Here is a 13,095-nt window from a genome sequence, read left to right as displayed (position 1 = left end):
AGCAGGGACATCTGAGCTGAGATGAGAACGGGGAAGTCAGCCAAGTGCAGACGGAGGGAAAAGCATCCCAGGCAATGGGAACAGCTGGTGCAAAAGCCTGAGGAGGAGAGCGCGTGAAGCTTGGTGTATCTGAAGAACAGAAGAAGGCGAGGAAACATGGACCAGCAAGAGGGGTGGGGGTGGTCCACAGGCTCATGCTCGAGAGACCCTCTTCAGGGCCACAGGCCAACAGAGCCCCGGGCAGGTGGGGTCAGCCGTTCCATCAGGGCAGCTGACCAGCATCTCCTGAGAAGCCCGACAGAGGACACAGGGCACGCTCACGCCCCAGGACTGTCAGAGCTGGGCTGGCGGATGCGCGCTCTCAGGGGGCAGCCTGGGGTGCTGTATCCAGAAGGCGGAGAGCAGCGGGGCCCATCCGCGGGTCAGAGCGCCTCTTAGGGACGCAGATCCCAGGCCTGTCACAGCCCAGCAGACGTCCTGGGAGCCCGCCTGGTCTACAGCTTCAACGTGCTCCCCATGGACCCGGGCACGGTTGGCTCTGACCAGCTGGCTGTCAGCAGGGAGAACACAGGCTGGCTCCCGGGGTGGGGGGGGGCGTGGGGAGAGGACCCCCACCTGGGCCACCGAGGGGGCGTTAGCGCCCTGCAGGAGTAAGCACAAAGCTGGAGAGCGGGCAGCGGGGAGGCTGATCCCGTCCACTTCCTGCTCACACACAGAATGTTCTGGAGCTCGGAAGAGCCCTGGCCAGCCCCCCGTCCCCTCAGGGTGCCAGGGCAGGGCTGCCTCCGCCCAGCTCCTCACAGGAGCCCCCCGGGAGGCCGGGGAGAGCCCTCCTAGGGCGAGTTGGGGGCTTCCGGGCCTGAGCCACCTTTTCATCGCAGGCCCCCTCCACCCGGGTCCCAGCAACCAGCAGGGCGGGGCCGCCAGAGTTCCTGGGCGTGGTGCCAGCAAGTCCCCCCAGAACAACGGGACCGGGCGCGCCTGGGAACCCCCGTGCGCCACCCACACAAGGCCCATCACGTGAATCCCCCCTTTCACTTCCAGAACAGCGACGGGCTGCACGGACATCCTAACTCGGCCCCAAGGTCCTGGGGCCCAGAGAGGCTGCCAGGCCGCCCGGCACCCACAGGCCAGGCCCAGGGCTGAGCCCCCGGTGCAGACCCCTCCCCTGAGGCCGGCGAGCTGCGGGGCCTCAGCTTCTCAGCACATCTCCTCTCTTCCAGACCCTGTTCTCGCAGGCTTTCAGCTGCCCGATCCTGACTTAGGAAGGGGCCACCTGAGCATCCGGGGGAGCCCATCCTCTGTGCCTGGCACAGGCAGCTTCCTGGTCTGACTGGGGGGTTCCAGCCGAGGGTGGGGGGAGGGGAGGAAGCGGCCCAAACAGAAGGGACCGAGGACCAGAGGAAGTGGGTTCTGACCCCAGCTCCACTGCTGACAGGCTCCGACCCCGGACAAGCCCCTCTGGGCTTTATTTCTTTCTCCGTAAAAGGGAAGAAAGTCCTCCTTCTTAGCGACATTATGAGGAGTAAATGGTGTCACAAACTCCTTTAACGGTCACTTATGTAGGGTTCACTCTTCACTAGGAGCTTTTCCAAACTCCTTTCACATGTTAACGCATTTAATTTCTCATAATACCCTCACGAGGTGCCTTCTATTATATTCCCCTTTTATGGATAAAGAGGCACAGAGAGGTGAAGGAACTTGCTCAGGGTCACACAGCCAGCAGGTAGCAGAGCCAGGATGGGAACCTCGGCAGGGTGTGCTCTGAACCACTGTGCCCGCTTCCTCTTGTTAAGGCAGGAACACGTGGCTGGCCACAGAACCCTGCGCTCCATGGATTGGGGGTCTGGGGGCTCAGGAGCTCTGCCACCGGGTTCATAGCCCAGCTTGCCACGTTCTAGCTGTGTGCCCTTGGACAAGTTACTTCCCCGGCCTGTGCTTCTGTTTCCTCCGTTTTACAGTGGGCATGGTGCTGCCTGGCTCCCCGGACTGACAGCGAGGACTCACTTAGGAAAGGGGGGAGCTCGGCACATGGTAGGTCAGGAGGGAGGCAGATCCCTCAGGGTGGGGCCCGGGTCCTGGGGTTTGTAAAAACTCTCCGGGTGCAGCTTGGTGCCTTTTGAGTCTGGCCAGATCCTCAGATTCTCAGCTCTGACAGGGAGGAGGTGGGAGGAGCAGCGGGCAGCCCCCAGCACCCCGGGCAGGGGGCAGAGGGCAGAGGGCAGAGGGCGGGCTGGGCCTCGAGACTTTGCCCCGTGGCACAGCGCCCGCTGGCTGTGTGCCGGCCCAGGAAGCAGCAAGCCTGGGCCTGGTCAGGGCTGAGGAGGACGCGTCCCCTGTTGGGAGGGTGTGGGGAGCCTGGGCACCTGGCTGAGGCAGGAAGCCCGCACCCCAGCCCAGGATGGGGGAGCAGTGCACGGCCCCAGGACGGAAGCAGGCCTGGCAGCCCCGGGCCGCCCCGGACGCGGCTAGAGGGGATCATCCTTGCCTCCCTTCGCCGCTGAGGGCAGGCCTAGCCCCCTGGGAACACAGTGACGGATGTGGCCCTCCATCACCCCTCCCAGCCTGGTTCCGTTTTATTCAAATCAAGCAGCTGTTGCGGGCCTAAGTCCAAACCCGCTGCCCTGGGCAGCTGCTGGGAGGGAAGTGAGCTGCGGGCACACTCGCCGAGAGCGCCTCCCTCCCACGCGGGCAGCCTCGAGAGTCCGTGCAGCAAGCCTGGCGGGCTTCCTGGAGGAGAGTGTGAGTAGACCCAGAAGGGCTCTTACCATCTGGGGAGGGGTGCCTTGGGCTTCTTTCCTCCTGCTTCTAAAGAGAGACAGAAGGGGCCTCCGCACTGTGGCTCACCCCTCAAAGTGCAGCATTTCAGACCAACGCTCTCAGGGTTCAAGTCCCGCACCTATCACTCAGCAGCTGTGTAAACTTGAGCCAGGGCCCTAACTTCTCTGAGCCTCGCGCCTTCATTTGTAAGGCAGGACTAGCACAGCTCCTACCTCGCAGGGCTGTTGCAGGATTAAGACAATTTACACGGGCAAGATGCTCGGCCCCTGGCCTGGCGCGGAGTGAGCACGAACCATTGAACATGGTGCCTTCCTCATCAGCGCATGTGCCCGACCCGCCTTGCCGGTGCCAGGCGCATAGTAGACACTTCACCGACGCCTGCTGGTCTGTCGCTCCTGGCCCTGTCTCACACCCCTCTGAACTGGGGCGGAGAGGGAGCATTGCCCACATTTTGCCGAACAGCCAAATGGAAGGCCGAGAACGTACGAGGCTTTCTCACGGTCAGGGCTGAGGGAAGGGCCAGAATGGGGAAAGGCCTCCCTCACCCCAGGGTTCTCCAGACAACAACAGCTTTGTCCGGGGAGCGAGAGTAAATTCCTTCCAGAAACCCCTGTCGCAGGGCCCATGGCGGAGCGGTCAGCAGCAGGCCCCGGGCAAGGCCCTGTGGTCAGCGGGGAGAGCAGCCAGCAGGGGCCACAGCACCAGTGCGAGCAGCCGTGCCTGCTGCCCCGGCCAGGAGGGAGCGGGGAGAGGGGTCCTTACGCAGGACAGAGATGAAGCTGCTCCTGTCGGCCAGGACCCACACGCCGAAGCCCAGGATCATGGCGCCCAGGATCTGGAAGGAGAAGGGGCAGTTAGCGGGGCCTGGGAGCAGGGGGTGGGGGAGTCCCGCCAAGCCACCCCTGCAGTCCAGGCCAGGGGGACACGGGGAGCCACCTGCATCCTTGCCCAGCCCATGTCAGGGTGACCTCAGGCCCCAAACCGCAGCCCTGGCACCCCAGATCCAGACAGTGTGGGGAGCCCCTGCCGCCCGTCTCCCCACCCCATGCCCATGCGTGGTCAACTGAGCCTTCCAGCTTTGAGGGGTGCAGCCCCCTGGCGGGGTACCCTCCTGCTTCATCCCCTGGCCCTTTCCCGTGTCACCCCTCCACTCCAGCCCAGCACAGGGGCCGGAGCCTCCCCAACAGACTGGAGAAGACCCTCCAAGGACTGAACATCAAAGCCACTGGCCCTGAGACTCGGCCGCCAGGCCTCGGTCTGCAGGAGCGTTTCCGGAAGGAGCTAAGGGCCCCCCCAGCTGTGGCAGCCGCTGTGGGCCCCTCGACAGCTGCTCCCGCTGGGTTAACTCTGCCACGTGTGTCTCCCCAGCTGGGTAGTGAGCTCCCTGTGGGCAGGGCGGGGCCGCTTGCAGCTCTGCATCCCCAGGTGCCTGTAGCTCCAGGAGCTGAGGGCTCGGGGACTGAAGGAGCACGAGGACCAGCTGTGAAGGCAGGAGCAGAAAGTGGGGGATGCACGAACGCAGGGGGCCGGGGCAGGCCCAGGCCCAGGGACTCCCTCCTCCCTCCCCAGGTGGACCCCCAGCGAGGATCCACGGTCTTACCACGCCGGCTGAGGCCAGGAAGTGCTTGCAGTCTGAGCAAAAGCACAGGCTCCCTGGGGTGGGGCCCCTGCATCCCCCCCAAGTTCGGCCTTTGCCTGGGGCTTAGCCTGGGCCCACTGGGGAGTAACCCACCCTGAGAGTCCCAGCATGTCACCGCCCGCCTCACTGCCAGCCCCGGGTCCCCACCTTGGCCTCCAGCCCATCATCTCGGGTGCGAGGCCGGCAGCGGCAGACAAAGCCCTCTGGCAGGGTGAGCCCCAGCCCGGGCCCTGCCAGCCTGGCTCTGCCGTCCTTACAGCGCTGGGACCCGAGTCAGACGAATGGGGCACTTGCCTCGGGTGCGAAAACTCAGGGGACCCCGAAACCCTCAGTAACCAAGATAAACAAGAGTTTCCAGCAACTCTTTTTAAAAAACCAAAATGAATGGAAAAAATCCATGATGAACAAAATATCAAACTTTTAAATAAGGACAGGATGGGTTTTACTGTTTTTTCCTCTGGAAGAGGAGCGGAGCCCCGACACAGCGGGTACTGTGTCTCCTTCAGAAGGGACGGCCTCACTCCCTGACCCTGGTCCCGGCGCCCAGAGGGAAAGCAGAGACGACCACAAATGGGGAGGCGAGATGGCCACCCTCCCCTGGTCCCCTGTCTTCCAGCCACTCACTTGTCCTCTCCTCTCTCCTTTCACATGGGCCCTGTTATTGTCCTCAGTGTACAGATGGGGAAACTGAGGCCCTGACGCTGCACAAGGTTACCCAATTCCCCATCAGGGGCTCAAAGCACAGAGTGACTGTTGATCGGGGCTGGACAGAGGCACACCGGCCACAGGGCTACTTGGGTTGGCCTGGGCTTGGGCCTGGAGAGCTGGTCTCTGGCGACAGGAAGGCTACTGAGATGCTGGGGAGGGGAGGGCCCACTGTCAGGTGGGGGCACTCAGACTGCGCAGCTCGCTGGGAGGTAGGGGGGCTTCACAGAACCCAGGAGTCTGGGTCCCAGAGACCCCTGGGCCCCTGCCTGCCCACCCTACAGCTCACAGCACGGCCAGCCAAGGGCCCGTCGTCAGGTCCACGTTCTGCTCCCGTCACCCAGACCCACACGGCAGAGGCCTGGCCTGCTCATCTCCCGCACTCGGGGCAGGGCAGCGGGGAGAGGAGCCGCTCCAGAGAGGGAAGGAGAGGCAGGGCAGAAATCCCCTCCGGGCAACCGTCATCCCAAGCAGATCTCAATCCGGGCCTGCCCCGCCAAGCTCCTTGGCTCGCCTCCCGGAGAGGGAAGTCCCTGGCACGGCCCCTCTGGTCCCTCCGTGGGTCTGATGACTGCGAATTGACCGTCAGCTTTGGCTGGACCAGCTACCAGGCCTCGGGTCTGCCAGGAAGAAGGGCCGTGCAGGTGGCCAACCGGAAGAGGGGGAAACACCATGGCACCCCCTTTCCCCGTGAAGCAGGCCTGGGGCGCGGGGCACCTCCCCACATCAAGCACTCTAGCCCTCCAGAATCTCTGGACAGGACTCAGCCAGGAGCTGAGACCCCGCCAGCCAGCGTCCTTCCCCAGGGCAGAGCCGAGAAAAGCTGGCCAGGCCGTCTTCGGGCGGGTCTGGCGTCAGGAGGGAAGGAGGCGAGCACGCACACGTCCACACACGTGCTGGGGCAAGCACACACCGCAGCCCGAGCGATGCTTCCAACCACATGTCCCGTCACGTAGCCACTTCTCACCGTGCGTCGAACCAGGGCCAGCATCCCTCCGGGAGGCCGCAGGGCTCTGCCCGGCCCCAGCCGGACCCCTCCCCCAGCATCACACAGGACTCCAGGGAGCCGGCTGAGCCCCTGATAATTATCTGCTCTCCCGGGGGCCGTGTCCTTCATTCCCAGCCAAACACGAGGGCGGTGTCATCGTCCACTCGAGTAAGTGTTTGACTAGAGCCCACCGCCCCCAGAACGTGAGCCCCATGAGGACAGAAGCCATAATCTTCTGCCAGCGAATGTGTCTCCAGCTCCCAGGACGGGGTTTCAGTACAGAGGTGTCAGGGCAGACACCGCCAAAGGGCGAAGGAGCCAACACGGCCCCCAAACTCCCTCCTGTCCCCTCCCCCTCCCCTAGTGCCCACTCCCCATCCTGATGGGCCATCCTGGGCCCCGGCATGCACGGGGTTGACCCCTGACTCCCCCAGCCCCTGGAGCAGCTGGGAAGAGGTGGGAGGACTGAGCAGGGCAGCCGGGAGAGGGACAGGAAGGGACTCCCGGGCCCAAACCATCAAGCTTGGTCCCTCTCTCCACAAAGTCTCTCCCCGCCCCTCCCACCACACTGGGGGGAGACAGGGTGTCTCTGTCCCGGAACCCCAAGCTCCATCGCCTCCTCGTCTATGGCCTAGACCCTTCTCACGAGTCCCCAGGACGCCCAGAGACAGAAAGACAGCGCTCCGACCCCCGGCCAGGCCGAGACCCAGGAGCCACGGGTCCTGCTGGGAAGGCCTGGCTCTGGCTGCGTGGGAGCAGCTTTCCAGAGGCCTGGCGGGCCGGGAGGGAAGTGACCACCAAGCTGGGGAGGCCCGGGTGCCCAGGCCCTCCCCAGGATGGCTTCCGGGCCTGCCTGTCCCCCCAGCGGAGGGCCAGAGTCACAGTGGGGCTCAGCACTGCCCTCGAGGAGGGGCTGCGACTGGAGTCAGGGTGGACGACCAGCAGGGCCGGCGGCACTACGGCTGTCCTCGTGCATGTGCGTGCTTGCGTGTGCCAGGAACACCCTGGTGAGGATGTGTGTGTCGGGTTAAAGTGATGAGAGGGAATTTACAATGGTTCTTTATTTTCCCAACTTCCTACAATCCTATGTCACTTGTAATGTAAAATATTTTCCCCCACAAGTAATTCACGTCTATTGTAAAAAATCTGCGAAATGCAGAGAAGCATAAAGAACAAAACCAAAATCCCCAGGAGTCCCAACATTAACATGCAGAGGCATTTTCTTCTCCTCTCAAAAATATTCATGTGTGTGTACGAGTTTTGAAAATAAAATTGGACCATAACAAACACCCTATTGTGGAACTCGATCTTTTAACAACGTAGGGTGACCCAGCAACACGGGGAGGACACGGCGCCCAACACTTGGGGCCATGAGGGCCCTCACTCCATCACACACCCACTCCCCCCCACACACCCCACCATCCTGCCAGCTCCCAGGCAGGAGGAGTGAGTCGGTGCCAGCCCAGAGAGGAACATCGAGCCCCCAGGAAAACCAGCTCCAGATGTGTGCAGAGCTGCCCTCTTGGCGGCCCCCTGGCTCAGGGACCTGGCGAGGCCTGCCAGGGTGGGTGCGGGAAGGGGGCGTGGGTCCCCCTCTAGCGCAGAGCCCATCCTCTCTCGCCCCCCTCTGGGATCTCGGGGGACAGCCCCCACAATGGGGGTGGGGTGCAGTGGGGATAGCCGAGCCCTGGAACAGGAACAGGCAAGTTTTTTCAGGGGGTGCAGGAGGGTCGGGGGTCAGGACCGGACGAGACAGATCCCAGAGGCTCCTCCCAGCAACTCCCCACTGATGAGTCAGGGGAAGCCCAGGGGGGTCGCCTCCCCCCACACCCACATCCAGCCCTGATGGGCCTGGGCCTTGGTGCCCCAGGAGAGGGCAAGGCTGAGAGCGGAGCCCAGGGGTCCCCCACAGAGCCACTGGGAACTCAGGGAATCTCCTTGCTGCCCCCAGCCGGTTCCCTTGGGAACGGTCTATCCTCAGCCCCCACGCCACGCCCCGCTGCCGTCCCCAGGCCTGGTCTCTGGAGGGTCAGGCTGGGATGTCCCAGGAGGAGAGAGTCTGTTGTTGGCGATGAGGACGGCGGTGGCCATACTTACAAAAAAGAGCAAGTTGAAGAGGAAGAGGAAGTATTTGGTAATTTTGATACAGGCTGACGCCATCCTGCTGGGCCTGGAGCTCCCTGGGGAGAAGAGAGAAGGCAGGTAGGTCAGAGGAGGGCGGGAGGGGGCCAGGGCAGGGGAGGAGAGGCAACCAAGGCTGGCGGGCACCCGACACCTGCTGGCCCCACACCCTCCCAGCTCACCTGCACAACCCCATTAGGTCGGTACTAACGTGAGGTCCCATTTTACAACACCCTGAGGCCCAGAGAGGTTAGACGCCTGGCCCAAGGCCACACAGCTAGGAAGTGCGGTCCTCCGGGCAGGCTTGGCTGCTTGATGCTCAGTAGTTAGGGTCTGGGTCAGCCACTCCACCGGGGCGGGGCCTGGAGTGACATTACACAGAAGACCCTCAGGCTCTGTAACTTGCCTAGATGGATGCTGGCCGAAACTGGGAGACTGTCATCATCTCAGGAGCTGTCCCTCCCGCGTGTGTGGTTCTGAACAAAATTGGGCTCGTGCTGTCCAGAGCGATTTGCAGCATCATTCTACAATCTACAGTCTCTGTGTGCTGAGAGGATGCTCTTCCACGACACAATCTGACATGTTGACAAGAATCCACACTACTGCTCAGCACTCATTAACGTTTGGGGGGGGGTCACAGACTCCCCCGGAAAACCCATGTATAGGTAGCATTTTGCAAATAATCTCTGGGGGTTCATAGACCCCAGGAAGCCATCCAGGAGCCCCCCCAAGGCCCCCAGGTTCAAGTGGTATATAGATATACCACGAAGCATTGACTAGGTACTCTGAGATCGGACACACAGGTTGTTTCTCATTTTCAGTCGCCCTGGGGGACACACCTGTGCTTCTGAAACGACTCAAACGGTGCCCCAGCACTCTGGCCGTGTCCCTCCACACCCAGGGAGCCCAGGCCAGGCAGGACTCAGGGAGCAAGCGGGAAGCTGGAAGCTGGCTGCCCTCACCCCCTCCCAGCAGCCAGACAACCCAGGAATGACAGTGGCCAGCCCTCAGCCCCCGTGGGGTCGTGGGAGCCAGCATGGGGCAGCTGGGGCCAGGACAGCTGGCCTGGGACAGCTGCGCGGGCAGAGCTGGGCTCAGGGGTGGGAAGCAGGCACAGCCCCAGCCGTGTTCCCACTGCCCTCTGGGGAGGACGGAGCAGAGGGAACGGAAGGCCGCGCCGTGGGCTGCCCCCTCCTCGTGCAAGTGTGAAAGGAGCCCTCCGTGTTGTGAACCCCCCCGTCCATCTGGAGGCCGCTCAGCCTTCTCGGGACACAACCATCCTAACAGTGCATAACAATCCATAACAGCCCAGCTTCCACTTTCTGCATCTCCAGTGACGGGGGCGGGGGGCTGGGGAGGGCTCGCCACCTCCCAGGGGCCCTGCTCAGTTCTCTGACATCACTGCTAGACAAAGCTTTCTTTTGCTGCCTTTCTGTGGGTCAGATTTGGGCACGACAGGAAGCAAAGCCATCCAGAGAAGGAAAAGGCTGCCCGGGCGACAGTGAGCGCCCCGTCACAGGTGGCATGGAAGTGAAGTCTGACAAAGACTTGCGGGGATTCAAGTGCTACCTGGGGAGACAACACTGAAAGGCTCCTCTCGTCTATCAGGGTCCCAGGCCCAGGTCTGAGGACGCGGGGACAGCAGTGACACAGGACCCAGGGACATCGGGCTCCCCCAGACACAGAGGTGAGAAGACAGGGCACCCCGGTGCCAGGAGTCCAGCGATCTGAGCTCCAGAGCCAGCCAGGCCGAGTGAGGCCGGCGGGGGAGGACCTCATGAAGGGGAGCTATTGTCCCCTTTGTCCCCTCCCAGCGCAGCGCCTGACCAACCGCAGGCGCTTCATCAACTTCATCAACTGTGCTGAGCAAAACAGCAGAGCGGGAAGGTTCTCTGGGGGAGGCAGGCAAGCCTCCTTCCCCCATAAACCCACTGGCTCTCCCCCCAGGAAACACGGGACACTGTGGGGCTGGCCCGCTCGGGTCCGCTGCAGCCTCTGGCAAAGCCACCCCTTCCCCAGCACCTCGCTGCCCACACTCCAGCTGCCTCCTGTGAGCACCGTGGCTGCTGCGGGCTTGTGCAATTGGAGAAGTCCGTTAGCAACCACGGCCGGCCCTCGCGGTTGCACAGTTCTAGAAATTCCAGGAAGACGGTTTCCACACTTACCGGCTCCCGCAGTGTCTGCTCGGGCTGGGTCTCCAGGGCAGCCTCGCAGGCTTGGGAGGTTCAGAAAGGGGCAGCTTTTAGACAAGAGTAAACACCGGGCCTGCCCAGGTGGAAGGAGTGGCTGCCTGTGAATGGCCCCGACTCCGGGCGGCCGTTGGCGTCTGTCATCCCCTTATCCTCATCATCAGCCAGGAAGGGGAGGAGGGTGTTCCTATCCCTGGAGCTGAGGCTCAGAGAGGTGAAGCAACTTGCCCAAGTCACACAGCTCGTGAGCAGTGGTAGCTCCAGAGCCCGAGATCTTTCCACTCGGAAGTGAGGTCATCCGGGGACTAACTACAACTTTACGGAGAGATCTCTGGGGGCAGATGGGATTCTGTTGTCTCATCAGGTGGTGAGTAGCAAGATGACACCTCAAAGGAGCTCTGGCTCGGCGGGCAAGAAAGAGCTGAGGTTGCCAGGCTGATATTCCTGGCGCTCCAGACCCTGGGCACCCTCGCTGGTCTCTTGGTCACTCACACAAGTGTGCCAGGCCTTGGGCAAAGCCCTGCAGTGTCCTCTGAGCAAACTAAGGCCCAGGGGCGAAGGAGTTCGCCCAAAGTCACCAGGATGCGGACCAGCAAGGACAGAACCCAGGCGGCCTCGCCCTTGGGCCACCCCACTCTCTCCAGGAGGCAGCTGGGTGGCTTCAGATGCTGGAGCAGGAGCCAGGCAGCCCCACGACTGGCAGGCAGCTTGGTCAATCAGGATGGGACCTGAGAACTGGCTAAGGGAGGAGAAGATGCGGAGAGCTGGAGCCTGGGGCAGGCGGCCCGTGGGCATGTTGGCCCAGATCCTGGACCCTGAGGCATTCCCCAGGGAGCCCACAACCACCACCCAGCCTTGAGGAGACCCCGAGTTGGATTCAGAGGGCCTGGGGTTATGTTCCAGCTCTGCTCTCCCACGTTGAGGGGTCTGACCCCAGTGTCCTCCTCCACGAGATGGGAATAAGGGCCAGTGCGGGGCAGGGGTTGGCCAGCTGGGGCCTGTGGATCAGGTTCAACCCATTGCCTGGTTTTATACAGCTTGCGAGCTAAGAGAAGATTTTACACTTTTAAGTAGAAAGAAATAAAAAGAAGAATATTCCATAACACCCGAAATTCAAATTTCAGCGTCCATAAATAAAGGTGTACTGGCACACAGCCACGCCGCGAGATGACGTGTTGTCCGCGGCACAGCGGGGCAGCTGCGACAGAGACCGTCTGGCCCACACACCCAGAACATCCCTGTCTGATCTTTTATGGGAAAAGCTTGCCAGCCCCCTGCCTAGGAGATCACACGATGTGCACGCCAGTGTGAGAGGCAGTGAGGGTCAGGGACGCCCTGAGCTTGGGGTCTCGGGGAGAGCGAGCCGGGTGGCAGGAGTCAAACGTCAGGAACTGGACCGTTGGGAGAGAGAAGATACAGGATCCCTGGACAAGGATGCAAGAACTGGCTGTCGACACATGGCCACGGGGAAGGGATTACGGGGCCTCACAGTCCTCAGCTCCACGGTGAGGGTCCTAAGGGGACCCACCATTACAGAGAGAGTGAGGTCAGCGCCCGCAGGCAGGGCTCCGGGAGCGGGCGCTGGGCAGCATCAGTACTCGTGGAAGAAGAAAGGGCGAGCGTTTCATTCGCGGATGAAATTAAGCACAAAGGACGCCTCCCACCGTTACGCTCTCTCGCACACACTTCCTGGGAGAGCCCTGCAGGGTCTGCCTTTGCTTTCCTACGATGGCGGAGGGTGTGTTAGCCACAGAACAGGGGAAGGAGATGCAAGCACATCTTATCAGAAACTTCCAGAACATTCACTGACGGCTGTGTGGGCACCAGGGTGGGGTGCTGATTTTATGTTAGACTTACTAGCAGGTAAATTGGCCATTTCTAAGAAACTACAATTTAAATTGCCCAAATACGTAATTTTATGCCAAATCAGTCTGTGCTACGAAATTACTATACTAATATTTCACTACCTCTTACTCACCCTTCAGGAAGCATCTCAGACAGCGCCTCCTCCAGGAAACCTCCTACTCCAGCCAGGCTGGTCACCACCGCCACTACCACCCGCTCCCCGCCAACATGCATGCTGGTTAGGGGCACTCCCTCCCTGCTTCCTTCCAGTGGCACTCGACCCTGAAGCCGTTCCCAGAACAGGCTCTGGCATCAGACTGCCTGGGTTTGAACGCAGTTCTATCACTGCCCAGCTGTGTGATCTTGGACAAATGACTTAACCTCTCTGAGCCTCACCTTACTCACCTGTGAAATGAGGAAAATAAAACCTCTTTGCCAGATGTGTCCAGAGATTAAATTAGATAATTTGGGTAAACTGCCGGGCAAGTGGTAGGCTGTCAGTAAATGGAGGTGACTATCACAACTCGATGTCGCACACGAAGTTTCTATTACTTGTCCATCTCCCCTGTGGACTGTGATGTCTTGAGGGGAAAGACTGTGTATTATTTATGAGAACAAAGTAGGCTCCCAGCAAATGTGGCAGAATGAAAGGGTGGATGGAGGGATGGATGGATGAAGGGATGGATGGATGGACGGATGGGTGGAGCGACGGGTGGATGGAGGAATGGATGAGTGGATGAATGGAGAGATAGAGGGATGGGTAGATAGAGGGATGGGTGGATGGGTGGATGGATGGATGGATGAAGGGATGGAGGGATGGATGGATG

At 61.4% G+C, this 13,095-nt stretch overlaps 1 protein-coding gene across 2 annotated transcripts in view; it reads right to left on the bottom strand.

Annotated features, from left to right (window-relative positions):
• Positions 1 to 13,095, bottom strand: part of CD82 (CD82 molecule) — a 49,169-nt gene that overhangs the window by 14,228 nt on the left and 21,846 nt on the right. For both annotated transcript variants that reach the window (XM_046643803.1, XM_046643804.1), the window contains 2 exons: positions 8,211 to 8,293; positions 3,544 to 3,616 (listed from right to left, as the gene is read on the bottom strand). In XM_046643803.1, the coding sequence (XP_046499759.1) occupies positions 3,544 to 3,616; positions 8,211 to 8,273 (136 nt within the window). In that variant the 5' untranslated portion in view covers positions 8,274 to 8,293. The remainder of the gene's footprint in view (positions 1 to 3,543; positions 3,617 to 8,210; positions 8,294 to 13,095) is intronic.

The sequence above is a fragment of the Equus quagga genome, chromosome 17 (assembly GCF_021613505.1).
Source record: "Equus quagga isolate Etosha38 chromosome 17, UCLA_HA_Equagga_1.0, whole genome shotgun sequence".
NCBI lineage: Eukaryota > Metazoa > Chordata > Mammalia > Perissodactyla > Equidae > Equus > Equus quagga.
The sequence above is the reverse complement of the archived record's forward strand: the minus strand, read 5'-3'. Positions and strand labels throughout refer to the sequence as shown.